The sequence below is a fragment of the Phasianus colchicus genome, chromosome 24, assembly GCF_987193195.1.
Source record: "Phasianus colchicus chromosome 24, bPhaCol1.hap1.1, whole genome shotgun sequence".
NCBI lineage: Eukaryota > Metazoa > Chordata > Aves > Galliformes > Phasianidae > Phasianus > Phasianus colchicus.
In genome coordinates, this window is record NC_143459.1 from 2115237 (window position 1) to 2141552 (window position 26316).

Consider the following 26316-nt stretch of genomic DNA (forward strand, 5'->3'; position numbering starts at 1 on the left):
CTCTGGAACTCCTCCAGGATTGGTGACCCCACCACTCCCTGTGCAGTACGTGCCAATGCATCACCACTCTTCCAGAGAAGAAATTGTTCCTAATATCCAACCTGACCATCCCATCTGTTTCATGGGAAGGGAGCTGATGCTGAGGGTAAGGATGTCCCTGGACCAGGCTAGGGTTGGGTGGGAAACCAGATTTCCAAGAAGGAAACCCACCCAGGAGCCTTGGCTCCAGTGCTGCGTTTTGGTAAGGCATTGAGAACGTGGGGATTTCCAGAGCCCTGGGAGAAAAGTGGAGGTTGGCCTCATATTTTAAAAGGGGAAACAGGACGACGCGGGTAATTACAAGTCTGTCAGCCTGACATTGATCCCAAGCAAAATAATGGGAAGGCTGATATGGAATGCAATGAATAAAGAATCAGAAAGGGTGATATAATTAATGCCAATCAACAGGGATTTATGGAAAATAGATCCTGTCAAACCAACTTGATGTCTTTCTTCCGGTTGTTCTTTTTTTTTATTTTTTTATTTTTTTTTGCTAAGATGACAAGTTTCCCCAGCGAGGTGGTGGGGTTCACTGAGGACACGGAGCACAGCACAGTCCCACAGCTCCTGGAGGGAAGGTGCTGCTCTTAGTGAGCATTACCCAGGCACTGTGGAAGCCCCCAGACTCTTCCTGGTGTCACTTTTAGACTAACTCCAACCTCTCCAGCCCTAGTTCTGCCCCTTGGCCCTACATAACGCTGAGCTGACCCTTCTCCAGCAGCAAGACCTGGAAAGTGGTGAGAGGCAGCTGGCTCTGTTGTCCCCCCAGCTGACACCATGAGTGCCCTTGAGCCCATCACCCACCAAAATCATAGAATCGCAGAACGGTTGGGTTGGAAGCCCACCCAGTCTCAACCCCACTGCTGCAGGCTGGATGCCCCCACTGGGTTGGGCTGTGCCATCCATGGCCTCGTGCACCTCCAAGGATGGGGCACCCACAAAGAGAAAGCTTCCCCAGAAAGAGAACGGAGAACTTCCAGCACAGGTGGCTGCACAAAAGGGAGTTTCCAGGCCAGCACTGCACCCAAGGAACCTCTACACCCAGTGGGAGCAAGGCGTGAGCATCCCCAGCCCAAACACGTGGAAGTACCAAAGCCAGCAGCCTGACCTTGTCATATTTAAAACAATTTTATTCATGAAAATATGCTGTACAATGCACTATACACAGTTCTTTACATTGCCACATACACAAACTCTAATAGCACAACCAAGAAAGTTACCATTGCCATACGATAGATGCGTGGTGAGAGATGACGCCTGTCAGAGACCCTCCCCCCCAGTCTGTACAGTTATAAATATGAGGGAAAGGATGGACCGAAGCCACTGGATGAACAAAGCTGGTGGGACCCCTCAGCGTCCCCTGGCTCGGTGGGTGCAGAGCTGCAGGCTGTTGGGCGGGGGGCAGGGGTGGGGGTCAGGGGGGAGGTTGGGGTTGGGTGGGCAGCGTTCTGGGAACTGTTTGCAGAGATGGAAACCCAGCAGTGTGTGCACGGGGTGACGGGAGCACCCTATGGGTATCACCCTGTGCCACACGCCCAGCTCCAGCCTTCCCCATTCCCCATCTCACCCAGAGCCCCCCAGCTCCTGCCTGACTCTCCCGGGCTGTTTTTGGGGGGGGGGCTCAGCCCCCGCTGCGCTCCATCCCTCGCACCGCACGACCACTGTACACACGACGCTTAACCAACACGACTCCACCGCACACACGACAACCCCACGGTCACGAACCACAAAGACAGCTTCGCAACGGGACCCCAACCCCCCCCCCCCCGGGGGGTGCGAGCGGGGCCGGGGGCTTTTCTCATCCTTCGGGGGCTTCAGAGGGTCCCTGCACATAGGGCATCCCCGTCTGTGTGCCGGGTGCTGGTGAGCTGCTGGCTGTGCCTACAGAACCGCCACTTGGGGGGCACACAGGGCAGGACCCCCCCCCTTTCTCCAGTGCCCTCCCCACCTCTCCACGTGCAGAGCTGGGGAGGGGGGGGGTGGGGATTGCACTGCGATCGCAATCGGTTTCCAATGACTGAAACACGCCTGAAACAAGAGGTGGTGGTACAAAACGGATGATCCTGACCCAAAGAATAATCCTTTTTTTAAAAAAGCATTCGAGAAAGATTATATATAATAGAATATATTAAATTCTGTACATGATCAAATAATGTAAACATAATTAATTAACCTGTAAGAATGTCTTTAGAGACTACGCCCGCCACGTGCCCGGGCCGGAGGTGAATGGTGGCACTGCTCTGCCAAACCCAGAGCCAGGGGAGGCATAGAGGGTGCCCACCCATGGGCCCCAATGGGACCACCAAGCGGGACCAGCAGCACGGTGAGGAGGCGATGCTGGAGCCAGCAGGGAAGAGCTGAGCTGAGACAACGTGCTGGCTCAGCAGAAGGAGGCCTGCTGCATCCCATGGATGCCCAGAGCAACCCCCACTGCAGCCCCCAGCTCCTGCTGTTGGTCCCAGCACCCAGCCCAGCTGGAACAGGTGGTGGGCGCAGCTCTGTGCTGCACAAGCACTGCCGTGGCCTCCTCCTCCCCTCCCAAGCTCGACCCTTCCAATGCAAGAACTCAATGGCAAAAGAGTGCATGAAATCAAATAAATACACCCCCCCTCCCCAACCCTGGGACTGCCCCTGGCTCATGCATGGGGCACCCAGCTCCAGCACTGACACCATGGCACAGCCCACGCCAGGCAGGCAGCGCCGGCACCGTACACAGAGCTGCCAGCCTGCCTGCCCATGGCACTGCAGAGTGACCATGGCACTGCAACAGAAACATGACACTGAATGTGATCATGACATTGCAGCATGACTGTGACACTGCAGTGTGGTTGTGGCACTGCAACATGGCCATCAGTGTGACCACGGCATTGCAGTGTGACCATGGCACTGCAGTGTGACCATAGCACTGCAACATGCCCATGGCACTGCAGTGTGACCACGGTACTGCAATATGACCGTGGCACTGCAGCATGATCACAGCACTGCAGCATGACTGCTGGCATGCACAGTGCACACGTGCTGTTGCACCTTCCCTCCGTCACCAGCCCTTCCTGCTTGGCCCCTGCACCGAGCAGAAGGGCCTGGGCGCATGCTCAGAGCTCAGGTCCCCATAAGGGTCTTGTAGGTGATGAAGCCCCCAGCCTGGGGCAGGCTCCCTTCTACTGACACTGCTGCTTGGAGGACTCACTTCCTACGGTGTCTCCAAGCAAAGTGTTCCCCATTCCAGAAAGCAGTGCACACAGAGCAGGTCCCCACATCACCAGCTGTCCCTGCTCCTCCACCCAGGCCAAGGGCCACCAGCACAAGGACAGGCCAAGCTGAAACTAGTACTCAGACCCTCTGGAGAAGGGTTCCCTTCCTGCTGCCCTTCCTGCCTACCCCCGGTGCCCGCCCCATCTCCATCCGTGACCCTAAGGTTTGTGTTTCATCACAAGTTTGACCCGATGGCTCTAGCCCATCTTAACAAATAAAGGCAGAAGAGAAAGGAAAAAAAAAGAAGTTTGTCTCAGCGTTCCCCTGGCGACATCCCGGAGGTGGGTGCCAGGCGGGGGTCACCCAGGCACCCAGCTCTGGTTCGTGGGCTGCGGGCCGCCAGGCAGCGTGGGCACATTGAGCGCGTTCTGCGGTGGGAGTGCTGAGTCGAAGTTGAAGTCCATCTCATCGCTGTCCATGAAGTCATTCAGGATGATGGACTCCACGTCGCACTCCAGGCTCCCATTGAACATGTCCAGGTCCAGGTCTGCTGGAAACCTGTCCTGGCCCAACACCGGGGGGTGGACAGCCCCCGCGTAGGGCGAATCCAGCAGGCTCATGTGCGCCCCTTGGTTGGCGGCATAAGGGTGCAGGTGCCCGTGGTGCGGCATGGCCGTTGCACCGCACGTGTCACCGGGCAGGCTCATAAGGCTGACAGGGTTGGCTAAGGCACTGGCATTGAGCGCGGGGTGGTGGCCGGCGGGCGGCGGGTGGTACAGAGCACTGCCCTTCAGCAGCGGGGCCGGGTGGGCTGGGTAGGCCATGCCCTGCTCCCCGCACAGCAGTGGGCTCTGTCTGTGGCCGCGGGATGGCACCGCAGGGCCGGGCGGTGGAGGGGGCAGGTCCCCTGGCACCATGCTCTCTTTGTGCGCATAGGAGATGGAGGAGAGCAGATCCTGCAGCGAGGAGGCGTTCCGGTAGGAGGCGGCAGGCGAGAAGGTGGCCTGCTTGTTCTCCTGGATGGTCTGCATGGGCAGGCGCCGCATCAGCCCCAGCGCCGGCTGGCTGTAGATGGTCCCGCAGTACGTGTTGGCGGCCGGCCCCATGCTGGAGCATTTGGAATTGAAGGAAAAGCTGGAGCTGCGTTGACGCAGGGGCAGCGGCTGCGAGGGGCTCATGCTGTAGCCATCCTGCAGGTCTTCCAGCAGGCTCTCCCCCAGGCTCTCCCCCAGGCTGATTGTACCGGTCAGGTCAGTGAGTCGAGGCAGCTCGACGGAGCAGCGGGCGCTCAGGGAGGGGGATACGGTGCTGGAGGGGCTGGGGTACATCAGCGGGGAGGACGGCGTGCCATCGTCCTCCTCCAGCTCGTCGGGCTCACGGTTGGCCATGATGGGCGAGAGGCGCCCGCTCAACGTGCTGGCCGAGGAGCTGGCCCTGGTCCTGAAGTCCGCCCAAGCGTCGTACTCATCGCTGGCGTGGGACGCGGGGCTCTCAGACCACTTGGTCTGCTGTGAGCTCGGGCTGTCGTCCCCACGCTCCGGCGTCACCTGCAGCTGCTTCTTCTTGCTGGCCTTGCCTTTGATGCGCAGGAACTTGCTGTTGTTGTCCATGGAGACCGCCCGCCGGCGCGGCGTCTTGCCCGTCTTGCCACCCTCAGGGTTCAGCATCCACCAGGAGCTCTTCCCCGTGCCCTCGTTCTGCACGCGGATGAAGCGGGTGTGCAAGGAGAGGTTGTGCCGGATGGAGTTCTGCAGGGAGAACAAGCAGAGGGGACGTCAGGGTGGGACTGCGCCCATGGAGGGGAGGAAGCCAAGCGAGGGAAGAGAATGTCTCAGGCCTTGCAGCTCGTGGGATGTCACTGCAGCTCCCTGCATCCCCAGGAGGGATGCGGAGGGATGCGGAAGGGAAAGGAACCAAGGTGCTGGGGAGAAAGTTTGGTGCCATCGCCGGCGTACAGCGGAATACTAATGAAGAGGCGAGTGAGCTCCAGCCTCATCTATCATATTATGTAATGGCTTACTTCTCTGCACTTCATTTATTTGGAGATTGCTCCCAGGCTGGCTCCTCGCCAGCAGCCACCAAATCCAAGTCTACAGAAATCAATCTCGCGCTGACTGATTAAGCCGTGTTTAGAACTAATTGCTCCTTCGTGTGTGGGGAGAATAAATTACGGGCTTTAATTTCACATCTTTAAAATGCAACTGCAGGTATGGGCTGGCCATTAACCCCTTCCTGCACGGCCCTGCGTACAGCTGGGGAGCGGGCAGGCAGAGGGGATGGGATGGGACACGATGCTGCCTCCAACGTGGAGAGGTCTCCCTGTCCCCAAAGCCCTCCTTGGGGACACCTGACAGCCTAAGCCTTGCACTGTGCCACTGTGCTGCAGTGCAAGCTGCAGGGGACTGGAGTGGAGCACGCAGCATCGTCATGATTGCAGAGCCAGCAGCAGCTTGATGCGACTTTGTCCCCACACACAGGGGCACATGGGGACTTGGGGGACACCCAGGGGTTGGGGACACCCTGAAGGTGGCGACACCCAGGGGTCAGGAGAACCCGGGGGTTGGGGACACCTTGAAAAGGACTGTTGGGATGTGACACACCCAGGGTTTGGAGACACTCTGAGGCTGGGAACACCCAGGGGATGGGGGCACCCTGTTAAGGACCATAGCGATGTGACACATCCAGGGGCTGGGGACTCCCAGAGCTAGGGACGACGAGGGGCTGGGGACACTCAAGGTAGAGGATACCCAGGGGTCGATTGCCCCCATCCCCCTCTCTGCCTCCCGTCTGACACCCAAATCTCAGCACCCACCCCTCGCCCTGCCCCCCCACAGCGGAGGGAGGGACCCTCCACCCCCCAAAGCCCCCACGGAGCCCCCTCTCCCCGCCGCCCCCTCCGCCGAGCCGCATTGTCAGGGGAGCGGGCGGTGTGAAATCGGTCTGATTAGCAATTAGTCCCACTGTGAGAGGATTAGCCGGACCCCATTGTTCGGCGAAGCGACTGCCGGGCGATCTGCATCTGGCAGCCCCGGGAGGGCCATCCGTCGGGGAGCGGCGGTGGGGCCGTGGGGGGCATATGGGGGGCCCGGAGGAACCCCCGGCCCGGCCGCCCCCCCGCGGGACCCCAACACGGCCGCTGATGAGTGCTCGGCCGCACGAGTGCGGTTCCGGGGTTAATTGGTGCCGATTTACTCCTCTTACACAAAAATTGCCGCGATCGCTTGGAGCATCCGCGGGGACACCACGCCTGGGGGGGGGGACACGGGGCAGGCGATGGGGCACTGATGGGGGGGTGACACCGCCCCGTAGCACCGCTTACCAACAGCCCTACGGCCACGCCGCATCGCCTCATGCTCAGCCTTAAACCCTGCAATGCCCCATAGCCACATCTGCGCTGCACCCCATTGCCCTGTGCACAAACCCACAGCACCGCTCCATCCACGCCCCACCTATCGCATCCTATCACACCCTGCAATCCCCATAAGCGCCCCATCGGGACATGGAGGAGCAGTCCCACTGTGACCTCCCTAGGCGGGGTTGGGAGGGATGCTCCCGGGAAGGGCACCGCGGCCGTGTCCCCCGCTCCCTCCCCCCGGGCAGCCCCACGGGGGTCTCGATGAAGGCGAGCGTATTCGGGTCAGCGCTCCGGCTGAGCGGAGCGGGGCTGACACGCCGCTAATTGAACCAAATGCCCATTAGCGGCATGACGGGCTGTGTCCGCCGAGCCCCACTGCAGGTGGTGACACGCAAGGAGCACAGCGGTGGCCTGAAGGCCCTCACCGCAGCTCCTGCCCCGTCTTACGCTGCCGCTGTCTGTCATCACCGTATGGGGTGGGGAAAAGGTCGGCCGGGGACGGGGCATCAGCACAGCCAGACCCAAAGGGACGAGGTTGGCACGGGGTGGGGATGCACTCCATCCCCAGGAGGTGCCACCGGAGCGGAGGCGGCCGAGCATTCCTCTCCCGGCGCTGGTCTCTCTGCTGCCACACAGCTGGTTGCTACCCAAGCTCTGCAATGGGAGTGATGCCGTTGCCATGGCAGCGGGTTGATTTTTAGCAGCTGCCATCACTCCGGGGCCCCTCCGAAAAGGACAGCATTCACCTCGGGGTCCCACCGTGTCCCCATCCCTGCAGCCCCGCCGTGTCCCCCAGAGCACCCATAGCAATGGGACCCCCAGACACGTCACCCCATCCCTGCTCGTGCCCTGGCTCAGGGTGTCCCCTTGGCCCGGACCCCTCTGTGGCACCGGGACACCTCGGGAAGACCCCCCCCCGCCATCAGCTACTTATCCGTAATGCTCTAATTACACCCCAGAGCTGCCCACCGAAATAGCTGCAGTAAATCACACCGAGCTGCCGTGTAATTTTTGCATGAAATTACAGTGTTTTTTCCCCTGGGTTCAATTTTCTCCACACCGCGTTCCTCCCGCAGCCCAACCACCGCAGCCGCTCCCCGCTCACCTCCCACTGCACAGACCCCAGTCTGTGCACAACCCTGCAAACCCCACACAACCCCAGCTGGGGGTCCCAGCCATGCACTGCCCTCCTGCCCCAAAGCAGAGCCCCCAAACTCTATTCCAGTGTGATGCGTTGCCTGCTGCAACGCCAGCATCCCCCTGCTCCAATCCGTGTTTCCCCCCTGAGACCTTCCTTGCTCCAACCCCAATGTCCCTCTTTGCTCCAACCCCAATGCCCCCCAACCCTTATGTCCTCCCTGCTCCCCAATATCCATCCGTTCCAACCCCAATGTCCTTCCCTGCTCCAACCCGATGTCCCTCCCTGCCTCAATTCCAGTGTTTCCCTGCTCCAAACCCAATGTCCTGCTCCAATCCATAGACCTTCCTTACTTCAACACTAATGTCCCCCTACCCCAACCCCAGTGTTCCCCTGCTCCCCAACATGCCCCTACCCCAACCCTAATGTCCTCCCTGCTTCCTCTCAGTGTTCCTCTGCTCTAACCCCAATGTCCCCCTGCTCTCCAATATTCTCCTGCCCCAATCCCAATGTCCTCCTGCTCCAATCTGAGCGTCCCCCTGCTCCAACCTTCATGTCTTCCCTGATCCCCAGTGTCCTCCTGCTCCAACTAGAGTGTCCCCCTCCCCCAATCCCAATATTCCCTTGCCCCAACCCCTGTGTTCCTCTATCCCAATCCCAACGTCCTTCCCTGCTCCCCAGTGTCCCCCTGCTCCAACTTCGATGTTCTGCTCCAATCCAAGCATCCCCCTGCTCCAACCCCAATGACCTTCCTTGCTCCAACCTTGATGTCCTCCCTGCTCCAACCTTGAAGTCCTCCCTGATCCCCAGTGTCTCTGTGCTCCCCCCCAGTGATCTTCCTTGCTCCAACACCAATGACTCTTCTTGCTTCAAATGCAATGCCCCCCTGCTCCAATCCCAATGGCCCCCTGCTCCCCAGTATCCTCCTGCTCCAACTCCAGCATCCTTCCCTGCTGCAACCTGATATCCCTTCCTGCCCCAATCCCAATGACCTTCCTTGCTCCAACCCTGCTCCCCAATATCTTCCTGCTGCAACCTAATGTCCCTCCCTGCCCCAATCCCAGTGTCCTCCCTGCTCCCCAGTGTCCCCCCCTTCTCCCCAACGTCTCCCTACCCCAACCCATGTCCCTCCCACTTCCACCCTCTGTGCCCACACACTGTGGCACTGACATCCCCCCAAAACACCGACAAAACCCCTACAAAAAATACACAGAGATCCACGAGGTCTCCAGGAGTGGCACCACCCAGGACAGGCACCCATGTGGCACAATGTGAGTGGGCACCAGGATGCTACTGCAGGGACCCACAGCAGCACTGCTGCACTGGGTACTGCTGCCCCATAGATTATCCATGGGTAGCAGTGACAATGAGCTCCGAGTGCACCTGGAAGCCATGCACACGTGTGCACACCCACACACACACATGCATGCACTCAAGTGCACACCCATGCACATCCATGCATGCACCCGTGCATGGACATTGGTGAGCACAAACATGAGCATCCATGCACAGCCACATGCACATACCCCTGCATGCACGCCCACGTGTACAGCCATGCACACAGCCATGCAGGCAGCCCCACACCCTTGCACACCCATGCACACACACAGGCACACAGCCATGCATGCACACACACCCACATACATGCACACCCTTGCATACACACACCCATGCACATACACACACCTATGCACAAACACACACCTATGCACACATCCACTCATGCACACCCATGTGAACAAACATGCACGCTGATGTACACCCATGCACTCACCCACAACCATGCACACACCCACACTCATGCACACACCCATACACACACACATTCCCGTGCAAACTCCTGCACACCCATGCATACACACATGCATGTACACATGCATGCACACTCCTGCATGCACACCCACACCCATGCACACAGCCATGCATGAACACACACACACACACCCATGCATGCACACCCATGCACAACTACATGTACACACTCATGCACATGCACATTCATGCACATACCCATGCACTACTATGTGCACACCCACCCCCATGCACACACACACACTGCAATGCCCCCCCCCAGGCACGGCTGCTCCAGCTGCCAGGTCAACCCATGTGGGAATGGGAGCAGAGCACAGCTGTGATGGGTACACAGGTGGGCCATGCCTGGCCCCACTGCTCAGCCCCCACCCCACACCCCGCTCTGGGGGCACCAGGACCCCCATACCTGCCCACCCCACAGACGCCGGGTTACCCGGGCAACGGTGAGGGATGTGTGTGAGGTGTTGGGATGTCATTGCTGTTGCCAAGGGAACAGCGGGCTGGTGACATCCTGCAGGTACATGGAGTGGGGGGGGGACCCCAGCCTGAAGCCCCCTAGCACCACGTCCCCTGCAGAGGGGCTGAGCCCAGGGTATGGGAGCAATGATCATCCAATCTGCCTGAGCCCAACACTGAACCATGGGCCAGACCCCAAAAAGTCCATCAGTCAGAACCCAAAGCCCACGGATCTCACCCCAGAGTTCATGGATCAAACCCCAAAATCCACCAGCCAGATCCCAAAGCCCATCCATGGACCTGACTCCAAAGTCCATCAGCCAGACCCCGAAATCCACAGACCTGACCCCAAAGTTCATGGACCAGACCCCAAAATCCATCAGCCAGACCCTGATGGCACAATGGGGCTGGTGACATCCTGCAGGTACAGGGAGATGGCAAGGGGCCCCCAGCCCACCAGCACTGCGTGCCCCACAGCGGGGCTGAGCCCAGGGCATGTGAGCATCAGACACATCCCAAGATTTCCCCACGCACCCCAAACTTTCCTGTTCAGGGGCATGGCAACCCCACAGGCAAAGCATCCCCCCCCATACTAACATGGGGCCGCCCCGGGGGGGCTGCAATGGGGCATCCAATGGGAATAAAAGCACAGGGATGCTCCTGGCTGAGCAGGAGGTGAGGACTGCGGGATGCGGTTGGGGTGAGGGGATGGGGAGAGCCGTAGGGCGTGGGGCAGCACGGTGGGGACATCAGTAGGGTGTGGAGCAAAACGGTGGGATGGAGGGTGGGTGCAGGAGGCAGAAGCCCCACGGAGCCCCAGTTGCTGCAGGGGGCGGTCGGCGCGGGCGAGGCAACAGGAGGGACCTGGAGAGATCCCATCCCCGCGGCGTGACCCCGTCTCGGGGGCACCTGGCAGCCCTTCAGTCGCGCCGCGTCCCCGTGGGGCCCCCGCCGCCCCCCGGCTGCTGCGTGACACCGCGCGGTAATTGAATCAGACGCTGCTGCCGCCTGCAAAGCATCCCCGGCCGGCTGGGCACGGCGCCCACCCGCTGGCTGCCGGCCCTCCTCCTCCTTCCTACCCCCTCCCACGGGCGGGAGCCCCCGGCCCCATAGCGCGGGGTGGGCGTGGGGTCCGACCCCATAGCGCAGCGGTTACCCACGGGCTGGGTCAGGCGCGTGGAGCTGGCGGCGACGCAGCGCGTCCCGCGCCAGGTTCCTCCGCTACAGAATGTACCGAGGGCCGAGGCCGCAGCCAGGGACACGCTGTGCTCCCACTCCCGGAGCTGTTTTTCCTGGCCGGGCTCCTGATCCGCTCCCGGCGCCGCGCTGTGCCTCAATGGGGCCTTTGTTCACAGCCTCTCTGTGCACCTCCGGCCCCAAACGCTGCTCCGCAGCACAGGGACTGGGAGCTGGACCCCAAAGTCCAGCCACTGGCCAGACCCCAAAGACCATGGATCAGAGCTCGAAGTTCATCCGTGAGCCCAACCCCAAAGAAGAACATTGGCCAGGCCCTTAAAAGGATCAGCCACAACCCCCAAATCCATGGGGGAATCCCTAAAATTCATGGATCAGACCCCAAAATCCATCAGACAGACACCGAAGCCCATCCGTTGGCCAGACTCCAAAATCCATCAGCCAGACTCCAAGGACTATGAACCACATCCCAAAGCCCACAGACCAGACCCCAAAATCCATCAGGCTGACTCCAAAACCCATGGGCCAAAATCCAAAGCCTGTCCATGGGCCAGACCCTGAAGCCCATTGGCCCCAAAGTCTACAGATCAGACCCCAAAGTCCATGGTCCGGACCCCAGTATCCATCAGGCAGACCCCAAATCCTACAAACCAGCCCCAAAGCACACCAGACCAACTCCATGGGGCAGGCAGCTCTGTGCCCCCACTGCCCACAACCCCATCCCACAGTGGGGAGCACACATCCCAAAAGCCACACAGCCCCTGCACCACAGCCCCATGGCATTAAAATCAGAACATGCACCGGAACGACCCCATCTCAGCCCACCCCATAGCAGCCCCACATCTTCCCTGGGCAGGGGTTCCCCATGCCACCCAACTCAGCCCATGGCTGTAGGGATGGTGCAGTGCTGTGGGACCATGGGGCTGAGCAGCTCCAAGCCTGAAGTCACACACCAGCTACATCCCATCCAACCCCCAGCAGCTCCCAGCATCAGGGTGCACTCACCTCCCCCATCCCCACATCCACCTCCCTCAGCCTCACCCATTCCCAAGATCACAGCCCCATACAGACAGCCCCCAGCCCCACACCCCCCCAAGCCCCAGACCCCATCCTGATGTCTCCCAACCCTATATCTCCGAGTCCCCAAGCTCTGCACATCGCATCTCCTCATCCCCCAGCCCCATATCGTGCAGTCCCTCATTTTGGGTATAGAGTATCCTAACCCTATACCCCCAACTCCACATCTCAAGACCCAGCCCCACACTGACATCTCCCATGCCCATGCAGACACCCCCCAGCCCCAAACTGTCATCCCCCATAACTCCAGCAGCATTTGAGGTATAGGGTTCAGGATGTGTGGGGCACAACACAGGATGAAGCAGGCAAGGTGCGGGGTGCAAAGGGTGGGGAGTTTGGGATGAAGAGTTTGGGGTACTGAGTTCAGGGTTTGGAGTATCGGGTACAGATTTGGGGGTGCAGTGTGCAGGGTCTGGGAGGGCTCAGAATTTGGGGAGCAGGATTTGAGGTGCGAAGAGCAGAGTTTGGGATGCAGAATTTGGGATGCATGGTGCAGGGTTTAGGTTCAGGGTGCATGGTGTGGGGGGCAGAATTGGGGTGCAGGGTGCAGGCTTTGGGTCACAGGTGCTTGCCATTTGGAAGTAGAGGACGGCTTCCCTTCCCTTCCCTTCCCTTCCCTTCCCTTCCCTTCCCTTCCCTTCCCTTCCCTTCCCTTCCCTTCCCTTCCCTTCCCTTCCCTTCCCTTCCCTTCCCTTCCCTTCCCTTCCCTTCCCTTCCCACCCTCCACTTTCCCCCATCTCTCCCTCCCAGCACACAGAGCTGCCCCCCATCCCCCCCAGCTCCATCTCCATGCTCCCCTCACTCACACCACGTGTACCCACGTGCAATGCATGGGTGTGCACACACGTGGGAGCGCACGCGGACAGCCCCGTGCACACAGCGTGTGCAAGGCAAGCTCCTCCATGCATACACAGCTGGATGTGCAAAGCAGAGCGTGCAAAGGAAGACATGCACACATGCAGGCGTGCAGAGCGGTGTGTGCAAGCCGAGCTGCTGCATGCTTGCACATGTGCAGGTGGGTGTGCAAGCCACGCTGCTCCATGCATACACATGCACGTGTGTGCAAAGCAGCTTGTGCAAGGTCAGCTGCTCCGTGCATGCACATGTGCAGGAGTGCAAAGGAGGGTTTGCAAGCCACGCTGCTCTGTGCATGCACGTGCAGGGGTGTGCAAAGCAGCATGTGCAAGCAGAGCTGCTCCATGCACACACACACAGCGGCCGCTCTGCAGTGCAGAGCCCAGAACAGAGCAGCACACAGTGTGACACACGGCCCTGTCACCTGGGGAGGGTGAAAGGAGGGGGGCAAGGATGAGACCCCCAGCACAGCACTGCAGCCCCATAGGTGGGGTGGGACAGCAAAGCACAGCCCAGCAGCTGCCGGGTGGATTTCGGATGTCAAAGCTGAGCTTTCCAACCGCAGGCGCGGCGCTGACGCAGGGTGTTGGTTTCCCATTAACAAGTGCAGAGCGTGAGCTGGAGCAGAAAACTTCAAGCGCTTCGGAATTGATAAAATAACAACTCCCTAATTAAGCAGAACTGTCAGTCACGGGCGCCTGCTGCCCTGCATAGGGTGCAGCAGCTCTGGCTGTGTGCTCACAGTGCGGCACAGGGGGACTGTGTGGGGCCGGAGCATCCCTGCCCCATAGGAGCACCTCTGCCCCATAGGAACATCCCTACCCCATAGGAGCAGCTCTACCCCATCCGAGCATCCCTGCCCCATCAGAGCAGCTCTACCCCATCCGAGCATCCCAGCCCCATCAGAGTATCTCTGCCCCATTGGAATACCCCTGCTCCACCACAGCATCCCTATCCCACAGGTACATCCCTACCCCATAGGAACATCCCTATCCTATCAGAGCATCCCTGCCCCATAGGAACATTCCCACCTCACCACAGCATCCCTACACCATAGGGGCATCCCTATCCCATAGGAACATCCCCACCCCACCACAGCATCCTTGTCCCATAGGAATGCCCCTGCCCCATCACAGCATCTGTGTATCATAGAAACATCCCTGTTTCATGGGAGCATCCTTGCCCCATCAGAGTAACTCTGCCTCATCGGAGCATCCCTGCCCCATAGGAATATCCCTGACCAACAGAAATGTCCCTATCCCATCAGTGCATCCCTGTCCATAGACGTATTCCTGCCCTATCAGAGCATCCCTGCCCCACAGAAACATCCCTGCCCTATTGGTGCATCCCTACCCCATCACAGCATCCCTATCCCATCAGAGCATCTCTGCCCTATTGGAGCATCCCTGCCCCACAGAAAACACCTCTACTCCATAGAAACGTTCCTATCCCATCACAGCATCCCTTCCCCATAGGGACATCCCTGCCCCATAGGTGCATCCCTGCCCCATTGGAGCACCCCCGCCCCACCGAGTGTTGCTGCCGGTTCAGCACTGTGCCTCAGTTTCCCCCAAGCAGAACCTTGGAGGAACCCAGCACCCAAGAGGAGATGTGGGCACTCCTGGGGGGCCCGGGTGCAGCAACGGACGGGACATCCCGTTCGGATCCCACCCCGATACTCCATGGGGAGGCGGAGCCCTCGGGCCGCCTCTCCGACCCCCACCGCGCGTAGCCCGGCTCGAGGAGGCAGCCGAGCTAATTAGCGCGGGGCCCATTAGCCGGGACCCCCTCGGACGGCGCCGCGCTCGGTAATGAAGCGCTGGAAATCCGCACCGCTGCTCCCGGCCGGGACGGCGGGGGAGGGGGGGGGGAGGCTGGGAAGGAAGGACGAGGCTCTTTAATCCGCTCCGAGCGGTTCAGCACCGCCGAAGGGACCGCGCAGCGCCGGGCAGAGGACGGGAGGGACGCGGGGAGAAGCCACGCGGGGACCGCCACACCGGGGCGGAGGGGGGAACAGCATCGCTGGCAGCGCGGGGACAGCAGGACGGGGGAGAAGGGGGGGTCCACGAGATGGGACGGTGCGGGGCCGGTGGCTGCGGGGACAGCCTGGGGACGCGGGTGGCACCGTCGGCTCTGCCCGTCCTCGCCCCGAGGCCACGCGTCGGAGCCAACGCGTGCGGGAGGCGCACACCCACAGCGCACACCCGCGTGTCACCGCGTCCCCAACACACCCAGGGAGGGCAGAGCTCGGCCCCGCGGGGACACCGCCACGACGGACGGGGAGGGCTGCGCCGATCCCCGCTCGGCAGCACTGCCCACCACGCAGCGCACGGCCCCGCAACTCCGCCACCTGCGGGGACACCCGGGGACACCCGGCGGTTCACACCGCACTGACCGCCCCGGTGCGCACCCGGACACCCCCAGCACCGCTGCACGTCCTCGGTGCGCACCGGGTGCGTGTCCCCGTGCCGCCCCAGCGGGCGGGAGACGTGGGAATACCCCGCAACCCGAGGCCGTGCGGGTGTCCCGGCATGGGGGTCCCGCAGCTCCCGGCACCGTGGGAGGCGGACACGGCCATGGGATGGAGACATGGCCATGGTAGGAGGGGGACACGGCTGCTATGAGCACAGCTCCACCTGTGCCACCGGCTCCGCGCTGCAGGTGGCACACAGCGCAGCTTCCCCGCCCCTAAAGGGCTCCGTTTGCACCCAAAAGAGCCACCCCCGTGGCCGAGCCGGGTGACCGATGCCGGCCGCGGTGGTTGCGGAGGTGCCGTAGCCCCCGAGCCCGCCACGCACCGATCCCAGCGGAGGCGGCAGGGCTGAGCAGAAAGCAGCTCCTCGCTCCCGGCACCATCTGGACGCGGCGAGGGGGACACCGGGGGGGTCCCCGCGGTCTCCGTGCCCTCGGAAGGACGGGGGAGAGGGGGGTGGGCAGCGTGGACCGCCGGGCACGGTCCCTTCCAGCGGCGCCGCCGTCCCCGCGGGGCGCACCCCCGTGCCACGCTCCGGCCCCGCCGCTCCCCCACGACGCGCGCGGCCGCGGGGAGGGCCCGGCCCGGCGGTTCGGTTACCTTCCATCCGGCGGAGCTGTTGCTGTCTCCTTTATCCTTAAAGTAAGGGACGTAGCGCACCATCCAGTCGTAGATCTGCGAGAGCGTGAGCCGCTTCTCCGGGGCGCTCTCGATGGCTTTGGTGATGAGGTCGGCGTACGAGAGGTTCCCCCACGCGTTCCGTCGGGAGGTTTTGGCCTTTCGGAGCTGCCCCACGTCGGCTCCGGGGGGCGGCGGCGCGGCGGCGGCGGGGGCTCTGCGCTCCCCCGGGATCCCCCCTCCGTGCTCGGGGCCGTCCGCGGGGCCGGGAGCCAAAGCCGGGGGGGCTCCCGCCGAACCCCCATCGTCGTCCTCCGCGAAGTCGGGGTGCGGGAGCGGCCAGGTGCACGAGCGGGGCCGGCTCTGCGGCTCGAAATCCGGGTCGATCTCCACCTGATGCGCCTGGAGCTTCTCTTCCATGGTCCCCCCCCCGCACCCCCCGCAGTTACAAAATAATAATAATTATTATTATTATTATTATGTTTTTTTCTTGGTTTTTTTTCTCTTTTTTTTTTTTTTGCTTTTTTTTTAAAGAAAAAAAAAAAAAAAAAAAAAAGAGGGAGAGGAACGCGAAGGCTCCGCGGACGGGGCTACGGGCGGCGGAGGGCCGGGGGCTGCCGCATGGTGCGCGGAGGGCGCTCAGCGGGCGCGGAGCCCCGGCACGGCGGGCGACGGGCGGGCGGCGGGGGCGGCCATGGGGGGCTCAGCCCGGGGGGGGCGGCCCGGCGCTAAGTCCGGCGGAGCGGCGGAGCCATGCACCTGACAGCGCCGAGCGAGGGAGGGCGGGCGGGCGGCTCCCCGCCCCTCCGGGCCCCTCCGCCCCTCCGCTCCCCGTCTTCAGCGGCCGCGCTCCGGCCGCGCGCCCGCCCCCCCCCTCCACCACCGCCGCCGCCGCGCCGCCGCGGCCCGCATGCTGGGGCTGCTCGCTCCGCGCCGATCGCCGGAGCCGCCGCCGCCGCCGTGCCGCGGGGCGGGGCCGTTGCGGGGCGGGGCCGTGCGGGGCGGTCCGCGCTCCCCTCCTCCCCCCCCCGGGCGGCCCCGACCCCGCCGCCGCCCCACGTGTGCCCCGGGCGCGCCACCCCGCCCCGCCCCGCCCCGCCCGCCCCCCATTGTTGCCCCGCGCCTCCGCCGCCGCCCGATTGGCGGGAGGAGCCCCGCGGCCACGCCCCCGCGCCCGCCTATTGGCTCCCCCTTCCGGTGACGTCACGGGCGCGGCGGGACCGCGCGTCACCCCGGGCAACGCCGCCGCGGCCGAGAGAGGCCCCGCCCCCTTACTACGGGCCACGCCCCCTCGCCTCGCGAGGCCGCGCCCCCTTCGCCAGGACGGGGAGACCCCGCCGGCAGGCCACGCCTCCCGCTCGTAGCCACGCCCACAAATAAGCCACGCCCCCCACCCGGGCACCGCCCACGTGCGGGCTCCGGTGCGTGAACCGCGCGGCGCGGGGCGGGCAGTGCGGGGGCGGCCGCGGTGGGAAAGCGCGGCGCGGCTGAGCGGCGTTGCGTTGCGTTGCGTGCAGCGGCTGCCGTGTGCCGGGCTGGGGGTGCGGGGTTTGGGTGCGGGGTTTGGGTGCGGGTCGGGATCGAGCTCGGCACGCGTGCGGGTTGCGGGCCGCCGTGGCGCGGTGCGTCCATGTCCCGCTGCTCCCTGCGGGCTCGGAGCGGGGCAGCAGGGCGTGGGGTTCCGTGTCCCAACCATGGCACCTCCCGGCGCCCCGCAATGCCCCACAGAACCCCGTAGAGCCCCGTAGAGCCCCACGGCACCACCAGCACCAGCTGGAGCAGCTCGGTGGGAGCACGGCCGCAGCTCAGTGTCCCCACGTCCCCTTCCTCTGCCCAACTGGCCCTTGGCACGGCAGCACTGGGAAGCCCTCCCCTCTGCGGTGTGGTTTCGGTTCACCCCCACGCTGCCTCGGCTCCGGCTTCACTGCGTGGTGTTGGTTGTTATCACAGTCATGGTCAAAGGGGATACTGGGGATACTGGGGATGAAAGGAAGCTTCTTTGGCGGACCAGGGGGCACGAAGGGGATGTGGAATGGAGTTTTGTTTTGTGTTTTGTTTATGGGGTTTTTTTTGGCAAGAGTTGGAAGGGACCTCAAGGATCACAAAGCTCCAACCCCCTGCCACATGCAGGGCCACCAACCTCCACATCTCACACCAGCCCAGGCTGCCCAGGGCCCCATCCAACCTGGCCTTGAACACCTCCAGGGATGGACGGGGCATCCACAGCCTCTTGGATTTTGTGTTGAGGGACGTGGTTTAGAGAGTACTATTGGTGACAGGTGGATGGTTGGACTGGATGATCTTGAAGGTCTTTTCCAACCTTGGTGATTCTGTGATTCTGTGATGGTTATGACTGATGGCAAGGATGGTGGTGATGATGGTGATGATTCTATAGTGATAATGAAGGTGGTGATGGGGGTGATGGTGATGATTCTGTAGTGATATTGATGGTGTTAATGATGATGGTATTGATTATAATGATGGTGACAATGATGGTGAAGAATGTGATGGTTCTATAGTGATGATTAATTGGACTCAATGGTCTTTAAGGTCTTTTGCAACCTGAGCAATTCTATGATTCTATGACGGTGATGATGATGATGGTGGTGATGAAGGTGATGATTCTATAGTGATGATGATGGTGGTGATGATGATAATGATGCTGATGATGTTGATGGTGACAATGATAATGATAATGATGATGGTGGTGACAATGACAGTGATGATGTTGACAATTTTCAGTGTTAATGATGATGATGGTAATTATGATGATGATTCTATAGTAGCAGTGATGGTGATGACAACAATGATTCTGTGGTGACAACGATAATGATGGTGATGATGATAATGATGATGATGATAATGTTGATGATAATGATGGTGACAATGATGATGGTGGTGATTCTGTAGTGTCAATAATGGTGACAGTGATGGTGGTGATGCTGGTGATGATTCTGTAGTGACAGTGATAGTGATGGTGACCAGGAGGGTGACAATGATGACAATGGTGATGGTGATGCTAGAGGGACAATAAAGGTAACAATGATGATTACAGTGATTATGGTGATGGTGATGATGATGGTGATGAGTCTGTAGTGACAATGATGATGGTTATGATGGTGATGGTAACAGTGATAATGGTGATGTGGTGATAATGGCAATGATTCTATAGGAACAATGATGGTGATGATGATGATGGTGATGATTCCACGATGGCAGTGCTGGTGATGGTGATGGTGATGATGACAACAACGGTGGTGATGACTCTATAGTAACAATGATGGTGATGATAATGTTGATGTTGATTCTACAGTGACAATGACGATGGTGATGATGATGGTGATGATTCTATTGAGACAGTAGGATGGTTATGACGGTGATGATAATGATGATGGCACTGATGGTAGTGATGGTGCTGATGATTCTACAGTGGCAGTGACGATGACGATGACAGTGATGATGGTGATGATTCCATGGTAACAATGATGATGATGTTGACGGTGATGACAGTGAGGGTGATGATGATTCTGTAGTGACAGTGATGATGATGATGGTGATGATGATGATTCTATAGTGACAATGGTGATGATGATGGTGATGATGGTGACAACAACAGCACGTTGTCTCGTCACATGAAGCTCACATCGCCCACCTCTAGCACCAGCAAGATGCTTACATTGCCAAGGGGGGAGGAAGGAGGCTGGAAGGGGAAAGGGGACCTGGGGGAAAGGGATGGGGTGAGCAGGGCCAGTGCTGCCTGCACCTGTATGAGCTGGGAGCAGGCAGGGATGGATCTGTGCCTGCAGTGCAGGAGGATCTCTGGCTGCACGTATAAGAAAGTTCTTCCATGGAACATAAACGGGAAGTTGAGCGAATGAAATGATGAAGTCAAAATGAACTGTTTTTCACTCTCCCGTGATGAGTTTGGTGTTTTGACACGATCAGAATAAACATTTTGACACCGCTGAAACAAGAGAGTCAAAGTGGTTCCGCTACACTTCTTCCTGGGGAAAACAGCAACGAGATTGGTGAGTTCTGGGGAAGGGCTGATCCTCCATGGAACGCCTCCCAGGGGTGCACAGCCCTCTCTGCACACGGAGACACGTGTGGCTGCTGGTCAGCAGGGCTGCATGCAAGGCGCTGGGCAACAACCCGCAGCAGAGGCACAGATGTGTGCACACACATGAAGGCACGTGCTTGCTGACACACCCACGTGTGCATATGCATACACACACACACACACCCGCGTGCCTGCACTCATGACTCCCATGCACACACTCATGCGTGCGCATGCACCGTGCAGGCATCCCTGCATATGCACTGCAGGGATGTCCCCAGGGTGGGCCTGGTGCTGCTGCACCCATGGGAACCCACCTGATCCCTTCCCCTGCCATGTCCCATAGCAGTGGTGCTTTGCCAGGTGAGCACCCCATGTGTGCACGAAGGCGTTGCTCACTGCCACCTACGTCTGCAGCCCCGGGGAGGTGGGGGGGGCTGACAGAAGGACAGGAAGGCCAGACATGTGCCCGCAGCCTGCAGAAAACTGCACGTCCTTTTATTTTTTAAGGGCTCAGTGCTGCTTTCCCCCGTGTTGTGCTGGGAAGGGAGGCAGGTGCCGCTCCGAGATGCTCTGATGCGCTCCCGCTGACCCCGAGCGCAGGAGGACGGCCAGTTCCCGGCCCCCGCCCGCAGGGAGGGGAACTCCTTTCCGATTGCCGCAGGAACTCACAGCTCTGCCCTCTCCCCTCAGGCTCTGCTCCCGGCCCCCCCACCCCACGGCTGCCCTCCAACAGCCGGGTCAGCGCAGTCCCACCCTGCGGTCTCCAAGTGCACATCGCCAAACCGGGAGTTCCCGGAGCATAGGGCTGAGTGGAGCCGTGCCCCTTCCTGCTGACTTTCCCATCGCGTTGTGCTGCTGCAGGTTAAAGGGGGAGGAGGGGGGGGGGTTCTTTTCCTCCTCAGCTTTTCCTTTATCACTGCTTTGGTGTCAGTTCCTGCTGAAGGAACCCTCTCTGCTCTCTTTTCGGGAGCGTTTGGGTTTGGTTCCATTTTCTTCTGGCTTAGGGGATTTTTCACACCCGTGGTTTGATAGCGTGCCTCATCCAGCCAGCCCAACAGCAGCATCAACATTGCAAAGTAAAGGACTCCCTAAAGAACGGGCACCACCATGCTGCTGCCAGTCCTGGCACCCCTTGCATGGCACCCCCAGCACTGCAATCCCCACAGCAGCTGCTTGGAGGGCACAGAGCTCTGCATGCAGGGATGGCCCCACTCAGGGTGGCATCAGTTCCCTCCCTGAGCTGCTCTGTGTGGCTCCATCACTGCAGCAGCTGCAATGGCCCCATGCAGGTGGGGGATCTCTGACCCATCCCACAGCCACAGCTCGTCCCTGTGCTGCTCCCACGCAGGGTACTTTCAGAGGTACTTTTCCAGCACTGCTGCTTTTGTGTGCCAACACCTCCCACTTAGCCCAGATTTCAGTCTGGGATCATCAGGCCAGCTGCATGCATCACCTCCTGCATGCAACCAACACTCCATGCATGCAACACCTCCTGCATACAGCACCCCTTGCATGCAACACCTCCTGCAGTGCAGCAGTCTGCCCTGTGCACATGGCAGCCCCTGGCTTGGCATAGCAGATGTGCTGGATCCTTGCAGGCGTGAGGCCATATCACACCATGCCATGGTTCCCAGCTGCAGGGCCTGCTGGCTGCCTGCATTCTGCAGCAAGGGAATGCTCAGCTGCTAATCCACGTAATCCCGCTCCAGGCTGGATTGGTTTTAAAGAATAAGTAAGTTGTCTGTCTGCCTCGAGTGCTGGGCTCTGACAGAGAGAGGCTGAGTGGCAGGAGCCTTCTGCACAGTGATTTGTGAATCACAGAATCACAGAATGGCTTGGGTTGGAAGGGACCTCAAGGATCATGAAGCTTCAACCCTCCTGATGCATGCAGGGCCACCAACCTCCACATTTCACACCAGCCCAGGCTGCCCAGGGCCCCATCCAACCTGGCCTTGAACACCTCCAGGGATGGACGGGGCATCCACAGCCTCTCTGGGCAGCTGTTCCAGCACCTCACCACTCTCATAGTAAAGAACTTCCCCCTGACATCCAACCTCAATCTGCCCTCCCTCAACTTCAAACCATTTCCCCTTGTCCTGCTGTTATCTCCCCTTTCAAAGAGTTGATTCCCCTCCTGTTTGTAGGCTCCCTTTAGGTACTGAAAGGCTGCAATGATTCACCCCGCAGCCTTCTTTTCTCCAGGCTGAACAAGCCCAGCTCCCTCAGCCTGTCTTTGTAGGGGAGGTGCTCCAGTCCCCTGATCATCTTCGTGGCCCTCCTCTGGACCCTCTCCAACAGCTCCCTGTCTTTCTTGTACTGGGGGCTCCAGACCTGGATGCAGTGCTGCAGATGGGGCCTCACAAGAGCAGAGTAGAGGGGAACAATCACCTCCCTGTCCCTGCTGGCCACCCCTCTTCTGATGGAGCCCAGGATACCATTTGCCTTCCAAGCTACAAGGGCACACTGCTGGCTCATGTTAAGTTTTTCATCCACCAGGACCCCCAGGTCCTTCTCTGCAGGGCTGCTCTCAAGGATTGCTCCTTCCAATCTGTACTTATCACCGCCTCGCTCCCACCTGGGGTGGCTCTGATGCTCTGCACAGCACTGGGAGGAGTGGGGCCTGGAGGAACTGCCACCCCACACACCCCCACAGCAGGGCTGAGTTTCGGTGCTGAGCTCAGGGCCAGCACACGCCGTGGGAGCACAGCAGCTGCAGCCCCAGCTCCCAGAGCCCAGCCCGTGTGCACCCCTCCCCGTGTGGGAAGCTCCTGCCCCAGATTCCCAGCTTGTGAAAACAGGTTCTGGTGCTGCATCTGACCCTGAGTCACACTGCATGGTTGCACAAACTCTGCGTGTGCCATCTCGCTTCCCTCCCCATCCTTATGGGATCTCCATCCTGGGCTGTCCCATCACAGCACTTAGCACCAGGTGCTGAGCATTGCAGCCAGTGGACACACAGTTCTGGAGGAGCTGCTCCTTTGGAGAACTCCTTCCATTGGTAGAGGAGGAGGATCTGCCCCTAAAGTGTTACTCCAGCCCTGCTCAGAGCTTGGCATGCAGAGCTTCCTTGGTGAGCACTGCGCCCACGTGGCCCCGCTCAGCTCTGATGTCTCAAGGGACAGCCAGGGCACAGTGCCCACCACCGTGAGCCTCCCCCCACTCAGCGATATTCCTTCCCCTTCTTCTTCATGTTAGGGAATAAAAAGCAGAAGTTTGACTGCAGCGGATGGCAGCGCGAGTTGTTAAAACCTCAAAAGGCAGCAATAAATCTGCTGAGCTGCGAGCAGCTCTCAAAGAAGGCAGGATAGATTCTCTTTCTCTTTATGATCTTCCAGGTGACTCTCAAGGCTCGCGGGTCTTTTATTTCCCATTAATTGTTCTCTCATCACAGTGGGGAGCTGTGCCACCCCCAGCCTGGGGCTCAGCCCTCCTCCTTTCCCAGCTCACATGGAGAGTTCTGAGGCTGCGTGTCCCCCTGGGCACAAAACCTCACAGCTGTGGGATGCAGGGATGAGAAAGCAGAGTTTGGATCCAACTGGGACTGACATGGAGCCCTCAGCCACACCATGGGGATGGAAGTGCTGGGAGCACCCGTCCATTCACCAAACCCAGGCTCCCAGATTTCTCCTTTCCTTGAAATCCTTTTCCTTTCGAAGAAGACACAGAGATCCCAGCAGGGCTGAGCATCCAGCGCATCCCAGCACAGCCCCACTGAGGCATTGCATTTATGTTGGTGTGCAGGCTGCTGGGACCTCATGGTCTGGCACAAAGGAGCCAAGAATGAAGCGCTGGCCCAGCACACCAGGAGCAGCTGGGAGGAGCAGCTTGCTGATGGTGTAAGAGCCGGCCATAAAAGCTTTTGGAGTACATCAGAAGCAAAGGCTCTGCCAAAAAGCCTGCTGGGCCAAGAGGTAAGGAGAGGGGAGAGAAACTGCAATGGGAAGGACATGCAGATGAATTACCCAACGTGTTGCTCGCAAGGAGAGCTCCACTTGTGTGTATGGGGTCTGCAGAACATCTCACGCTGACACATCCATCAGAAGCACCAATGGGAGAACCAGAACCAGGAGGAGATCTGAGGGACTGGTCACAAACTGTGGGGATGTGGTACGGAGGGAGGGGGTCAGTGGGCATGGTGGGGTGGGCTGGGGCTGGGCTGGGCGATCTGAGCAGTCTTTTCCATCCTTCATGGTTCTGTGATCTTATGAAAGCACGAACAAGAGGTTTGTCAGCAGTTTGTAAGAACATCAGCAATGCAAAGAGGGGAGCTCTGCTCTGCATTGCACTGCAGGGGCCATAGAAAAGTCAGGTTAGATCAAACTGCCAGTGGAATCCACGGGCATCCTGGAACAAGAAATGGTCTTCTCAGGGCTTCTTCTCCAGGCTGACCAAGCCTGGTTCCCCCAGGCGAGCATCACCTCCCCTGTGCTCTGACCCCTGCTGACCTGCTTCACCTGTGTGTGTGCCCAGAGTTACACTTAGGAAAACCATCACTGGTGTCAGCTGGGGAACCCAAAGTTCCCTCTGCCTGCTGGCCTGGCTGCAAGGTGACCTCCACCTCCATCACTGCAGGAGTGCAGAGGAAGACAGGTCTGCGATCCGTGCTGCTCCAGGCACACCCACAGTTGTAGGAGGTCCATAAGCTGCTGCAGGAAGAGGGCAAAAAGAAAAGCTCCTGTCTGCACAGCACAACTGCATCCCCAGTCCTGCAGGGACAGCAGAAAGACAGAGGCTGTGGGTGGTGGGGCAGCTCCCTGCTCCATCAGGAGCCCTGCAGAGAAAGGCTGTGCTGTGCTCCCAGGCAGCTCCAGGGCTGTTCATCCCATTCGAGCAGGGACATGGGTCTGCTGGGACAGCTGAGGCTGTGACAGGAGAGCAGAGCCTGGGACGCAGCGGCCACTCCAGGCAGCAAAGCTGCAGGACAGCGAGCTGTGCTGACAGGCGCCAGTGCAAACCACAAGAAAGCCGGGCTGGGCATCTCTGCTGCTCTCCGAGCCTGACAATTAATGCATGCAAGCCACTGAATTATGGGCTGGAGACACTGGGAGCCCAAATGGCAGCTAACGAGTGCTGTTGATTGGCTTTCCGGAGGCCGTGGAGACACAGACACTTATTCTTAGAGAGACGGACCCCAGAGGGGCTGCGGCGGACACCGATGTCTCTCCGCAGTGCTCGCATCCCCGCTGCCCTGGCGCTGGCAGCAGCCGTGTTCCCCCCCAGGAGGTGGGGAGGAGGTGGCAATCAGCCCCAGCGCTGCGCACAGCCCCCACCACCCACCCGGCTTTGTCTGCTCCTTCCAACCCACAGCCATCCCCCCCCCAGAGGGTCCCATCCCTGCTGCTGGGCAGAGCTCTGGTGGCAGAGGGGGTGGAGGTATCGAGGGAGGTGAGGTGGGACCAGCTTAAGGCAGATTAATGTTGCAGAGAAAGGACCGGAGCACAAAGAAATCACATGAAAGCATCACATCAGCACTGCCCTGCAAACACCCCTGCGTGTCTGTGCTTCCAGACGCATGATCCAGCACAGGAACATTTTTGCAGTCAGCTCATGCTTCCCATCACACAACCAATTAATTGCTGGGAGTATTTGAACTCTCAGTTTTCAGAGGCCGTACGTTTCTGTCCTTCCTCTCATCTCCACTCTGGCTTTTCCCCAGTGCTTACAACTCCCTGGTTATTTTTGGCCTCACATTCTTCATGAATCAGCCTGGCACCTCCTGCTGCAGGACAGCTCCAGTATCTCGTAGTTCAGAACTATTCCCCCTTGTCTTATCACTTTTAGACCATGTAAAAAAAAATCACTATCCATGCCTCCATGCCTCCATCCACCCATCCATCCTTTCATCCATCCATCCATCCATCCATCCATCCATCCATCCTTTCATCCATTCATCCATCCATCCATCCACCCATCTCTCTCTCCCTCCCTCCCTCCATCCATCCATTCATCCCTCCATCCATCTCTCTCTCCATCCCTCCATCCACCCATCCTTCCATCCACTCATCCACCCATCTCTCCATCCCTCTGCCCACCCCTCTACCTACCCA

At 59.9% G+C, this 26316-nt stretch overlaps 1 protein-coding gene across 1 annotated transcript; it reads right to left on the minus strand.

Annotated features, from left to right (window-relative positions):
• Positions 1 to 1453: 1453 nt before the first annotated feature.
• Positions 1454 to 16663, minus strand: FOXO6 (forkhead box O6). The gene is made up of 2 exons (XM_031595080.2): positions 16192 to 16663; positions 1454 to 4979 (listed from the first exon to the last, which is right to left on the minus strand). The coding sequence occupies exons 1-2, from the start codon at positions 16627 to 16629 to the stop codon at positions 3591 to 3593; spliced, it is 1827 nt and encodes a 608-aa protein (XP_031450940.1). The 5' UTR covers positions 16630 to 16663; the 3' UTR covers positions 1454 to 3590.
• Between the last annotated feature and the right edge of the window lie 9653 nt (positions 16664 to 26316).